The 13,303-nt window shown below is 47.4% G+C and overlaps 1 protein-coding gene across 1 annotated transcript; it reads right to left on the bottom strand.

Moving 5' to 3' along the window:
• Positions 1-8,167: 8,167 nt before the first annotated feature.
• Positions 8,168-10,503, bottom strand: LOC311107337 (leucine-rich repeat transmembrane protein FLRT1-like; the record flags this gene model as incomplete). Its single annotated transcript, XM_084149821.1, has 2 exons — positions 9,603-10,503; positions 8,168-9,381 (listed from the first exon to the last, which is right to left on the bottom strand). The coding sequence occupies exons 1-2, from the start codon at positions 10,477-10,479 to the stop codon at positions 8,168-8,170; spliced, it is 2,091 nt and encodes a 696-aa protein (XP_084005947.1). The 5' UTR covers positions 10,480-10,503.
• Positions 10,504-13,303: the final 2,800 nt, after the last annotated feature.

Here is a 13,303-nt window from a genome sequence, read left to right on the forward strand (position 1 = left end):
GGCATGAAGACTCACATAGTGGCGACGAAGGTTATATTCTTTCAGCACTGCAACATGCTCTGAACACACCAAACATACAGCTTTCCCATTCAATTCCGTGAATAAATAGGATGACCATTTTTCTTGGAACACTCTGCACTCTGCGTCCACTTTTCTCTTTTTTGACAGAGACATATTGGGGCAATGAGGGTGCCAAAGCACATAATGTTAAAAGTAGAAGCCGTAATAAATATCGCGGGCAAAACAAAGTAGCTCATTGGCTGCACGTGCTTGACCTACTTGCTCTGCCCCGGTATAAACAGTTTGCTTGCTTAACACAATTGCTATTGCGCCATCCAGTGGACGCAATTGGAACAGCAGTTAATTTAATAGAAAAATTGCAGCGCATTTTTATACTTTACAATGTTTTTTTTTTTTTTATATATATATTTTTTTTATCATCTCGCGGGCCGGATTAAACCCGTTTGCGGGCCTGATCCGGCCCGCGGGCCGGACGTTTGACACCCCTGTTGTAGACCTACACAAGGCTGGAATGGGCTACAAGACCATCGCCAAGCAGCTTGGTGAGAAGGTGACAACAGTTGGTGCGATTATTCGCAAATGGTGAGGAATCAGCCCAGAACTACACAGGAGGATCTTGTCAATGATCTCAAGGCAGCTGGGACCATAGTCACCAAGAAAATAATTGGTAACACACTATGCCGTGAAGGACTGAAATCCTGCAGCGCCCGCAAGGTCCCCCTGCTCAAGAAAGCACATATACAGGGCCGTCTGAAGTTTGCCAATGAACATCTGAATGATTCAGAGGAGAACTGGGTGAAAGTGTTGTGGTCAGATGAGACCAAAATCAAGCTCTTTGGCATCAACTCAACTCGCCGTGTTTGGAGGAGGAGGAATGCTGCCTATGACCCCAGGAACACCATCCCCACCGTCAAACATGGAGGTGGAAACATTATGCTTTGGGGGTGTTTTTCTGCTAAGGGGACAGGACAACTTCACCGCATCAAAGGGACGATGGACGGGGCCATGTACCGTCAAATCTTGGGTGAGAACCTCCTTCCCTCAGCCAGGGCATTGAAAATGGGTCGTGAATGGGTATTCCAGCATGACAATGACCCAAAACACACGGCCAAGGCAACAAAGGAGTGGCTCAAGAAGAAGCACATTAAGGTCCTGGAGTGGCCTAGTCAGTCTCCAGACCTTAATCCCATAGAAAATCTGTGGAGGGAGCTGAAGGTTCGAGTTGCCAAACGTCAGCCTCGAAACCTTAATGACTCGGAGAAGATCTGCAAAGAGGAGTGGGACAAAATCCCTCCTGAGATGTGTGCAAACCTGGTGGCCAACTACAAGAAACGTCTGACCTAAGTCATGTTTTGCAGAGGGGTCAAATACTTATTTCCCTCATTAAAATGCGAATCAATTTATAACATTTTTTATTTTGTTGTTGTTATTCTGTCTCTCACTGTTCAAATAATCCTACCATTAAAATTATAGACTGATCATGTCTTTGTCAGTGGGCAAACGTACAAAATCAGCAGGGGATCAAATACTTTTTTCCCTCACTGTATAAACACTTGCCTCCCCATCCCCCCTTCCCCAAAACACATGTAAATATTGGACTATAAATTGTGCCTTCCTGTATTATACTGATGCTAAAATGTTCATTCTATTCTACTGAGCCTTTTACTTAATGTTCCTATTCTTCTGTTTATTTATATTGTTTTGCATTGTGGTAGTGCTTAGCGATTAATGCTTTTTGATGGTAGTGACTGCCCATTACTGCTTATCACTTATTAACCATCATTTATTCACATTACTTTACCTTAATACAATATTTCAGTTGTTGTGTATATTACATTTGTTTTATTTGATTACTTTATTATTTAATTCCAAGTCATCATCTCATCTCTATAGAGATGCTGCCTATGCTGTCTGACAAAATCACTATTTTGTAGTTCTTCAAATTAAAAAGGCATACTTTTGACTGACAAATGCCAACTATCAATCACTTAGATCATGTATTTTTCTGGGTTTTGCGGATGGCATAGTGCCATCTGTAAAGTTTGGTGGAGGAGGAATAATGGTCTGGGGCTGTTTTTCATGGTTCGGGCTAGGCCCCTTAGTTCCAGTGAAGGGAAATCTTAATGCTACAGCATACAATTACATTCTAGATGATTATGTGCTTCCAACTTGCGTGGCAACAGTTTGGGGAAGGCCCTTTCCTGTTTCAACATGACAATGCCCCCTGCACAAAGAGAGGTCGATACAGAAATGGTTTGTTGAGATTGGTGCGGAAGAACTTGACTGGTCTGCACAGAGCCCTGACCTCAACCCCATCAAACACCTTTGGGATGAATTGGAACGCCGACTGTGAGCCAGCCCTAAACGCCCAACAACAGTGCCCGACCTCACTAATGCTCTTGTGGCTGAATGGAAGCAAGTCCCCGCAGCAATGTTCCAACATCTAGTGGAAAGCCTTCCCAGAAGAGTGGAGTCTGTTATAGCAGAAAAGGGGGGACCAACTCTATATTAATGGCCATGATTTTGGAATGAGATCTTTGACGAGCAGGTGTCCACATCCACAGGTCTCTACCACAGGTCTCTCTACCACAGGTCTCTCTACTTTTGGTCATGTAATGTCTTTTGTTAAGCACATTTTTACTCCTGAACTTATTAAGGCTTGCCATAACAAAGGGGTTGAATATTTATTGACTCAAGACATTTCAGCTTTTCATTTTTAATAAATTTGCAAAATTTTTGAAATACATAATTCCACTTTGACATTATAGGGTACTGTGCGTAGGCAGCCCAGTGACAAAAACATCTCAATTTCATCCATTTTCAATTCAGGCTGTAACACAACAAAATGTGGATAAAATCAAGGGGTGTGAATACTTTCTGAAGGCACTGTTTCTCTGGCCCTCTGTGTGGCCTTATAACATGTCAAATATATGAAATAATTAAATAAGATGAAATAGAATGTCAAAGCTGTAAAACATTATCCTAAATATAAACCATCAATTTAGTGAACACCATTAGTGTTTAATTTGAGGGTTTAAGCATGAAATATCCATCATAATTTTTTTACACACTTATTTATTTTACTATGTCAGTATGTATTTGTTGTCAATGTTTTGACTTCAAACTGGTGGCAGTTGTGAAAAAAGTAAATAGTTGTAAGAGTTACAGAATTAGTTGAAAATAATGCCATTGTTGATTAGATGCATTTTCTATTAATTAGGCTATTTTCTCTTTAACCATATGATCTATCTACTAGAAACACATGAACAATATGGACACAGATATGAAAAATGTATACTATGTATGAATATATTTTTTTAAAACTCTGGTAAACTACCGGTGTCTTTGCAACCCTAGCGCACGCACACACGCACGCACACACACACACACACACACACACACACACACACACACACACACACACACACACACACACACACACACACACACACACACACTCACACAGACAGACGCTCACACACACACACACACACACACACACACACACACACACACACACACACACACACACACACACACACACACACACACACACACACACACACACACAGAGAGAGAGAGAGAGCCTGTACTGTGTTTCACAATCTGTTTGTCTGAGATAGACACTTACACCCTCTCTGGCTCGTTATATTGATTTGTGCTTACAGCATTAGCACTCATTTAGAATTGGAGGCATGTCCTCATGTTAACACACAGACTGACCATGTAGACTAGACACACAGGTCTCCAGACCATGTTGATACACACACACACACACACACACACACATCGATAGGTAGCTTCCCAAGGCTAGTAAATCTAGTCAGTAATAATAACACAGCTACTATGTATTCAGAGAGTATATTTAATGAACATCACTGCCTCATTATGTATTTATGTTGATATTGATTCTTTCTAATATTCTGCCAGTTTATTTGTACAGTATAATTTAGCACAACCCAACACCACCTCCCACTAAAACACATAGAGTATGAAAACATTTTCACTTTTATCCATCCTTTTTTATTCGCATAGAAAAACAAACAAACTGAACCAAACAAACAGTTCTCACCGTTTAGATTTATACATAAGACTTTATTCTTTCTGAAAAGCTGAGAGTATTTAAAGGAAAGGTTTCTAAGACAGTGAAGAGGTTTTAGAGCTTTTCTCTCACACCAGAGTGCTTCTCCCAGTGGAGTTTTGGATTGGAAAAAGACATAAGGCTAATTAAGTTTATCATGGTTTATAAAAACCTATAGTCTATACATATCTTTCTCTTTTCTTCTGCTATCATTCTCTCCCTCCTTTTCCCATCACTCCCTTTATTCTCCTCTGCATTATGATTAAATTGTGATCAAGAGGCCAGAACATTGTTATACTATACATAGACAGAGATTCTCTTCTGAGCCTTGTTTCTCACTATGTTTCCTTGTGTGTGTGTGTGTGTGTGTGTGTGTGTGTGTGTGTGTGTGTGTGTGTGTGTGTGTGGCATTTGTGTGTGTGATTAGAGTGCAGAGATGCACAGTGCTTAAGTTTGGTTCATCCCTGATTTCTACAGAACTCTCTGCCCCCTACCTGTGACCTGACTGTGTCTGTCTGTGATGTACAGTACCAGTCAAAAGTTTGGACACACCTACTCATTCAAGGGTTTTTCTTGATTTTTACTATTTTCTACAGTGTAGAATAATAGTGAAGACATCAAAACTATTAAATAACAAATATGGAATGATGTAGTAACCAAAAAAGTGTTAAACAAATGAAAATATATTTTATATTTGAGATTCTTCGAAGTAGCCACCCTTCGCCTTGATGAGAACTTTGAACACAACTTTGCATTCTCTCAACCAGCTTCATGAGGTAGCCACCTGGAATGCATTTCAATTAACAGGTGTGCCTTGTTAAAAGTTAATTTGTGGAATTTCTTTCCTTCTTAGTGCGTTTGAGCTAATCAGTTGTGTTGTGACAAGGTAGGGGTGGTATACAGAAGATAGCCCTATTTGGTAAAAGACCAAGTCCATATTATGGCAAGAACATCTCAAATAAGCAAAGAGAAACGACAGTCCATCATTACTTTAAGACATGAAGGTCAGTCAATCTTGAAAATGTAAAGAACTTTGAAAGTTTCTTCAAGTACAGTCGCAAAAACCATCAAGCGCTATGATGAAACTGGCTCTCATGAGGACCGCCACAGGAAAGGAAGACCCAGAGTTACCTCTGCTGCAGAGGATAAGTTCATTAGAGTTAACTGCACCTCAGATTGCAGCCAAAATAAATGCTTCACAGAGTTCAAGTAACAAACACATCTCGACATCAACTGTTCAGAGGAGACTGCGTGAATCAGGCCTTCATGGTCAAATTGCTGCAAAGAAACCACTACTAAAGGACACCAATAATAAGAAGAGACTTGCTTGGGCCAAGAAACACAAGCAATGGACATTAGAACGGTGGCAATCTGTCCTTTGGTCTGATGAGTCCAAATTTGAGATTTTTGGTCCCAACCTCTGTGTCGTTGTGAGACGGAGAGTAGGTGAACGGATGATCTCCGCATGTGTGGTTCCCACCGTGAAGCATGGAGGAGGAGGTGTGATGGTGTGGGGGTGCTTTGCTGGTGACACTGTCTGTGATTTATTTAGAATTCAAGGCACACTTAACCAGCATGGCTACCACAGCATTCTGCAGCGATACGCCATCCCATCTGGTTTGCGCTTAGTGGGACTATCATTTGTTTTTCAACAGGACAATGACCCAAAACACACCTCCAGGCTGTGTAAGGGCTATTTTACCAAGAAGGAGAGTGATAGAGTGCTGCATCAGATGACCTGGCCTCCACAATCACCCGACCTCAACCCAATTGAGATGGACTGCAGAGTGAAGGAAAAGCAGCCAACAAGTGCTCAGCATATGTGGGAACTCCTTCAAGATTGATGGAAAAGCTTTGCTCGTGAAGCAGTCTTGGTCCAAAAGGCTTCTTAACAGCTTCTACCCCCAAGCCATGAGACTCCTGAACAGCTAATCATGGCTACCCAGACTATTTGCATTTCCACCCCACCCCACCCAACCCCAACCCCCTCTTTTACGCTGCTGCTACTCTGTTTATTATTTAAGCATAGTCACTTTAACTCTACCCACATGTACATATTACCTCAATTACCTCGACTAACCGGTGCCCCCGCACATTGACTCTGTACCGGTACGCCCTGTATATAGCCTCCCTACTGTTCTTTTATTTTATTGCTGCTCTTCAATTATTTGCTCTTTTCTTAACTGCATTGTTGGTTAAGGGCTTGTAAGTAAGCATTTCACTGTAATGTCTACACCTGTTGTATTCGGCGCATGTGGCAAATCAAATTTGATTTGATTTGGTTGCGAGAATGCCAAGAGTGTGCAAAGCTGTCATCAATGCAAAGGGTGTCTACTTTGAAGAATAAAAAATATAAAATATGTTTTGATTTGTTTAACACTTTTTTTGGTTTCTACATGATTGCATATGTGTTACTCCATAGTTTTGATGTCTTCACTATTATTCTACAATGTTGAAAATAGTAAAAATAAAGAAAAACCCTTGAATGAGTAGGTGTGTCCAAACCTTTGACTGGTACTGTACATAGAGATACTAAGTAGCTATATAATGGGGAGCTATCATATAGTATAATAGCGCTGTATGATGGTACAGTTATTACGGCTATTACAGCTTACTGTGTTCAGATGTTTGTGGGGTGAATGGGTACATCAGTGTAAATGCATGTATTTTTCTACATCTTTCCTGATAGCAACCAATAGACCAATAGAAAATGCCTTTTACCTTGGGTTGATTTGAGTAATTTGATTGGAGACATTTCTCTAGGATTGTCCAGTTAACATGCCTTTGCTTTTCATATTGTGATGACAATAAGCAAAATACTCTCCTTGAATTCCCTTTTCACCGTTTCACTCTGTCATTACTTCTCTCTTTGCTCTCCCTCTTAACTCTCCACCTTCTCTCCCTATCTCCTCTCTCACTCTCTTCCTCAATTATTCTGTCTCTCTCTTAACCTCCTTTCTCTTCCTTCTCCCTCTCACCCTCTCTCTCTCTCCCCCCTCTCCTACTCTCGCTCTCTCTCTCTCACTATCTCTCTCTCTCATTAGAGTCCAGGGGCAGGCAGCGGCAGTAGCATCCCTTATGCGCTGTTATCAGAACTGTCAGCTCCACTCAGCTAGAACAAAGGCTTCTTCTCTCTCCCTCTCTCTCTCTATATATATATATATCTCTCCCTCTCTCTCTATATATATATATATATATATCTCTCCCTCTCTCTCTCTATATATATATATATATCTCTCCCTCTCTCTCTCTATATATATATTTATCTCTCTATTTCTCTCTCTCTCTCTCTCTCTCTCTCTATATATATATATATATATATATATATTTCTCTCTCTATATATATATATATATACCTCTCCCTCTCTCTATATATATATTTCTCTCTCTATTTCTCTCTCTCTCCCTCTCTCTCTCTATTTCTCTCTATTTCTCTCTATTTCTCTCTCTCTCTATTTCTCTCTCTCTATTTCTCTCTCTCTCTGATAGAAATATATCTCTAAGATAGAAACATATATTTTTTGTCAGTCAGTGATGATGAGTTGTTGTTTGTAGGTTGTTATGACTAGTACCATCAAACCCTTACATGTGTGTCTACACAGCGTGTACAGAAGTAGGTAGCAGTATAGCCATCTACATAAGTGCTTCTCTCTGGTATATATTTACCTATATCGTCTACCTAGGCCTAAACATCCACCTCAAACTACTAACTGTGTTTTACGGAATAGAAGGAAGAGTACAGTAGCTGTAAAGATACTGAGACCTCAAAACAATGTTTAAACATGAAGCACTGAAACATTATAGTAGGTCAATACCCAGTGTGGTACGACTTGACTGGCACTTCCGTCACCCAGTTAACAGGTATGTATGATGGCCCTGTGGGGACACAGCAGCCCAAGCCAGTCAGCTAAGTAACAGAGCAATAAGATTCAGAGCAGAACTGAGGAGGCACAGAGGATACTTTGGAACCAAGGAGACCAACCAACCAACCGCCTGCTAGAACCGTATCCTTAGAACAGCGTCCAACCGGTGGGGGGTGGGAGAAGTGTGTCTGAGATGATGTCATCACGTGTAGGTGTAGTCTATATCCGGGATCATCCCTTGCTCCCGGTAACCCCGGTTGGTCCTGTAGCCCGCTGTGTGACCCATTTGGTTGATGATGCCGTTGTGACTCTGGTCGCTCCGGTAGGTGCCGTTACCGTGCGATGAGGGGAAGATTGTGTGCACGTAAGTCACGTCCTCCCCTCCTTTGGGTTGCAGTGGCTGATGGGTCGTCATGGGCGTCATGGCGAAGCTGGGGCTCCTGATCTCCAGGATGGAGGTGTCCTTCTTAGTGCCGGACTCCACGTAGTCATCATACGGCTTCCCCACTCCGACCCCGCGCTGTCCTCTGACCCCATAGGAGTCTGTTTCCCCCGAGACGTACCCGGCGCGCTGGCCGTACCAGCAGAAGATGCCGAAGATGAGTATGAGGGAGACGAGGGCCGTGGCTCCGCCGATGATCTCAGCCAGGGGGAGGGCTGCCATCTCTGTGTTCGAGTCCTCACCCCCGTCTCCCCCCTCGGGGCGCAGAGCCTCCCCCGTCTCAATCTGAGCGCAGACGGGGCTCTGGTCCATTGTGTCCTTTTCCTGCTGCGGTCCTCTCTGTGACCCTCCAGAGTGGGAGGAAGAGGAGCGCAGGGGGAGCAGGCAGATGAGGTAGTGTGATCGTGGCGTGAGCTGGGTCAGTAGGTACTGCTGTCTCTCCCCGGGGACCAGCGTCTCTGTGATGGAACCCAGAGCGGCGCTGCTGCCCAGCCTTAGCCATGACAGCCGGAAGGAGGGCGCCGGCCGTGGGCACAGCCACGTCACTTGCACGCTGTCCGCAGACAGAGGCTTCACCGTGAGTTCTAGAGTGTCGTGTGAGGCGTGCCCCCCTGCCTCTCCTCCTCCCGGTGGTAACGTCATCACCAGGCCCGGCCGCATGGCCCTGAGGGTAAACATAGAGCCCTGGGTGGGGGGGAAGGTGGTGGTAGTACTAGAGACAGTGTTCACCCCTCCTGGGGGGCCTTCACACTGGTCCATGAGCCCAGAGATGTCCCTGAGGGCCTGGCCTCGCACCGCCTCCGGCCCGTGGCAGGTCAGGCCCCGTACCGTCACCGCTGCCCCGCGGCCATACAGCCAGGCCTGGAGCCAGTGCAGGTTGCAGCCACAGTACCAGGGGTTCCCCCGGAGCAGAAACAGCTCTAAGCCGTCCGTGTCCCTCAGCAGCCCCCGGGGCAGAGTGGTCAGGTTGTTACCTGCAGGGATGGAAATGGACACAAGTCACTAGTATGGGACCTGCTGTAATATAATACGCTAATCTGCTGCATATTTTCTGAGTAGTTCACTAAAGTTACTCTGCAAAATACAGGCTGCGTTTTAGTCTAGACTCTGGAAACTCAGCAATGTAAAATCTTAGGATTCTAGCTATGGGAATTATTTAGCTTTGGGAACTCTGTTCCAACCCCTGGTTGGTTACCTGACAGGTCCAGCCTCTGCAGCCTCCTCATCCCGTCCAGGGTCCCCCGGGGCACGTGGATCAGCCCGTTGTCCTGCAGGTGCAGTCTCAGCAGGTGTGTGCTGGGCAGGTTGATGGGCGGGGCCTGCAGGGCGTTGCGGACCAGCGACAGCTCCGTGAGGTTGGCCATGCGGGAAAAGGTGTCGTCGGCGATGCGGGTGTTGGCCAGGAGATTCCCGTCCAGGATCAGGCGTCTCAGTGAGGCCAGGCCCCGGAAGGCGTGGGTGGGGATGGTGTTGATGCGGTTGTCGTCTAACCTCAGCTCCTCTAAAGAAGCCGGGAGGCCGGCTGGGATGCTGGACAGGTGGTTCCGGGAGAGGAAGAGTAACCTCAGCCGCGGCGTGCCGGAGAAGGCCCGCTCCTGGATGCTCACCGTGGAGATGGAGTTGTCGTCCAGGTGTAGCCTCTCTAGTAATGGTAACCTGGCCAATGTTGTGCGTGGCAACGTCCGAATGTTGTTGTCCTGCAGGTGTAGTTCCCGTAGCGATGGCGGCAGGTGTATAGGAAACTCGTCTAGTTGGTTGGCGTAAAGGTAGACCACACGGATACTACTGCTGCGCTCTAACGACGGCGGCAGGCCCGAATTGGCCAACTGGTTGCTCTGTAGGTAGAGAACGGTAGCCGTTAACGGTAGCGGAGGGATCATGCTCAGGCCCCGGTCGTTACAGTAGACGAAGCCTTCGTCACACCGGCACACCGACGGGCACGGGAACTCTTCCTCGCCCTCCTCCATGGCAACTGCTGCCGCCGCCAACTCCAGCATCTCGGCCAATAGAGTCAGGCACAGGAGAAGCAGGAAGAGCCAATCACGGAGCTCAGCCAGACTCTCGGCAGCCATAGTCCCACCCTCTGTGTGTGTGAGAGAGAGAGAGAGAGAGAGAGAGAGAGAGAGAGAGAGAGAGAGAGAGAGAGAGAGAGAGAGAGAGAGAGAGAGAGAGAGTTAATGAGTTTAGAAAGAGAAAGAGTAACAGCTCATTTCTATCTGAATGTCCTTCAGATTATGTAAATGTGTAAATGTATTTTCTTCTTCAAGTTTTAGTGATGTGATGTTTTTTTGGACTAGTTTTTGAACTAAGAAAGTGCTTGAGAGAGTGTATGAATAGTTGCTGGGCCCAATTAAGTGGAGCTGTCAGGATAATATGGGTCACAACTACCAACCAGAAGCTGTCAGGATAATATGGGTAGACCATAGGCAGCTCATGAGTTTCAAGTTTGGGGAAGCTTACAATTTATCCTACCATTTCTACCGATCTGCGTGCCAGTTATGAATATTTACAGTTGAAGTCGGAAGTTTACATACACCTTAGCCAAATACATTTAAACTCAGTTTTTGTCACGATCGTCAAGCATAGAGGAGGACCAAGGCGCAGCGTGTGCAAAATACATCTCTTTATTTTGGAAGAGAGAAAAACACGAAACCGAACACTATCCAAAACTTACAAAACAACAAACGACCGTGAAGCTAAATAACGTAAGTGCACACACAAGCAACAAACGTTCAACATAGACAATTACCCACAAACACATGATGCCCATGGCTGCCTTAAATATGGCTCCCAATTAGAGACAATAAACCACAGCTGTCTCCAATTGAGAACCAATCTAGGCAGCCATCAACATACAAACACCTAGACAAGACATTACCCCATAAACCTACAAACCCCTAGACAAACCAAAACACATACTTCACCATGTCACACCCTGACCTAACTAAAATATAGTGAAAACAAAGATAACTAAGGCCAGGGTGTGACATAACCCCCCCCTTAAGGTGCGAACTCCGGGCGCACCTGCATAAAGTCTAGGGGAGGGTCTGGGTGGGCGTCTGTCCACGGTGGCGGCTCTGGCACTGGTCGTGGTCCCCACCCCACCATAGTCACTACCCGCTTTCGTAGCCTCCTCCAAATGACCACCCTCCAACTTAACCCCACTGGATTAAGGGGCAGCACCGGACTAAGAGGCAGCACCGGACTAAGGGGCAGCACCGGACTAAGGGGCAGCACCAGACTAAGGGGCAGCACCGGACTAAGGGGCAGCACCAGGATAAGGGGCAGCACCAGGATAAGGGGCAGCACCAGGATAAGGAGCAGCACCAGGATAAGGGGCAGCACCAGGATAAGGGGCAGCACCGGGCTAAGGGGCAGCACCGGACTAAGGGGCCGCACCGGACTGAATGGCGGATCCTGGCTGGCTGGCTCTGGCGGATCCTGGCTGGCTGGCGGATCCTGGCTGGACGGCTCTAGCGGATCCCGGCTGGACGGCTCATGGCTGGCTGACGGATCTGGCTGCTCATGGCTGGCTGACGGATCTGGCTGCTCATGGCTGGCGGACGGCTCTGGCTGATCCTGTCTGGCGGAAGGCTCTGGCTGATCCTGTCTGGCGGAAGGCTCTAGCGGCTCCTGTCTGGCGGAAGGCTTTAGCGGCTCCGGTCTGGCGGACGGCTCTGAAGGCTTATGGCAGACGGGCGGCTTAGCAGGCTCAGTACAGACGGGCAGTTCATGCAGCGCTTGGCAGACGGACAGTTCAGACGGCGTTGGGCAGACGGGCAGTTCAGGCGCCGTTAGGCAGACGGCAGACTCTGGCCGGCCGAGACGCCCTAGAGGCCTGGTGCGTGGTGCCGGAACTGGAGGTACCGGGCTGAGGACACGCATCTCAGGTCTAGTGCGGGGAGAAGGAACAGGGCATGCTGGACCCTGGGGACGCACATAAGGCCTAGTGCGTGGTGCCGGAACTGGTGGTCCCGGGCTGAGGACACGCATCTCAGGGCTAGTGCGGGGAGCAGGAACAGGCCGGACCGGGCTGGCGACGCGCACCGTAGGTTTGGTGCGAGTGGCAGGAACAGGCCGGGTCGGGCTGGCGACGCGCACCGTAGACTTGGTGCGGGTGGCAGGAACAGGCCGGACCGGGCTGGCGACGCGCACCGTAGGTTTGGTGCGAGTGGCAGGAACAGGCCGGGTCGGGCTGGCGACGTACACCGTGGGTCTGGTACGTGGAGCAGGAACAGGTCGGGCTGGGCTGGCCACGTACACCGTAGGCTTAGTACGTGGAGCAGGAACCGGCCGGGCTGGACTGGCGACGCACACCGTAGGTTTAGTGCGTGGAGCAGGAACAGGCCGGTCCGTACTGGGAACACACACCACTGGCCTTAACCGGGGATCAGGAACGGGCCGGACCGGACTGGTAACACACCTCAGTCTCTCACGCCGTGCCTCAACTATTTCCCTCCCTCTACTCGCCAATGGCTCCCGTAATCCGGTAGCCTTCTCTCCACATCTCCCTGTGGCAGCCTCCTGCTGCCCAGCCGCCCAAGCCATGTGCCCCCCCCAAAAAACTTTTTGGGGTTGCCTCTCGTCCTTCCGACGATGACCCTGCTGACGCCGTTGCTCCTCTCCATCCTGGGTCTCCCCCTTCATCGCCCTCCGGTACCGTACGGCCTCCTCCTGCGTAATATGTCCCCAGCCGAGGAGGACATCCACCAGCGTTCTCTCCTGCGGGTGTTCCTGTATACGCTGCTTGGTCCTTTTGTGGTGGGTTTTTCTGTCACGATCGTCTAAGGAAGCGGACCAAGGCGCAGCGTGTTTAGCGAACATGTTGACTTTATTAACTTAAAGCAACCACGAAAACAACAAAACAAATGACGATAGTGAAGTCCACAGTGACAA

This window comes from Coregonus lavaretus (assembly GCF_964263955.1).
Source record: "Coregonus lavaretus genome assembly, chromosome: 32".
NCBI lineage: Eukaryota > Metazoa > Chordata > Actinopteri > Salmoniformes > Salmonidae > Coregonus > Coregonus lavaretus.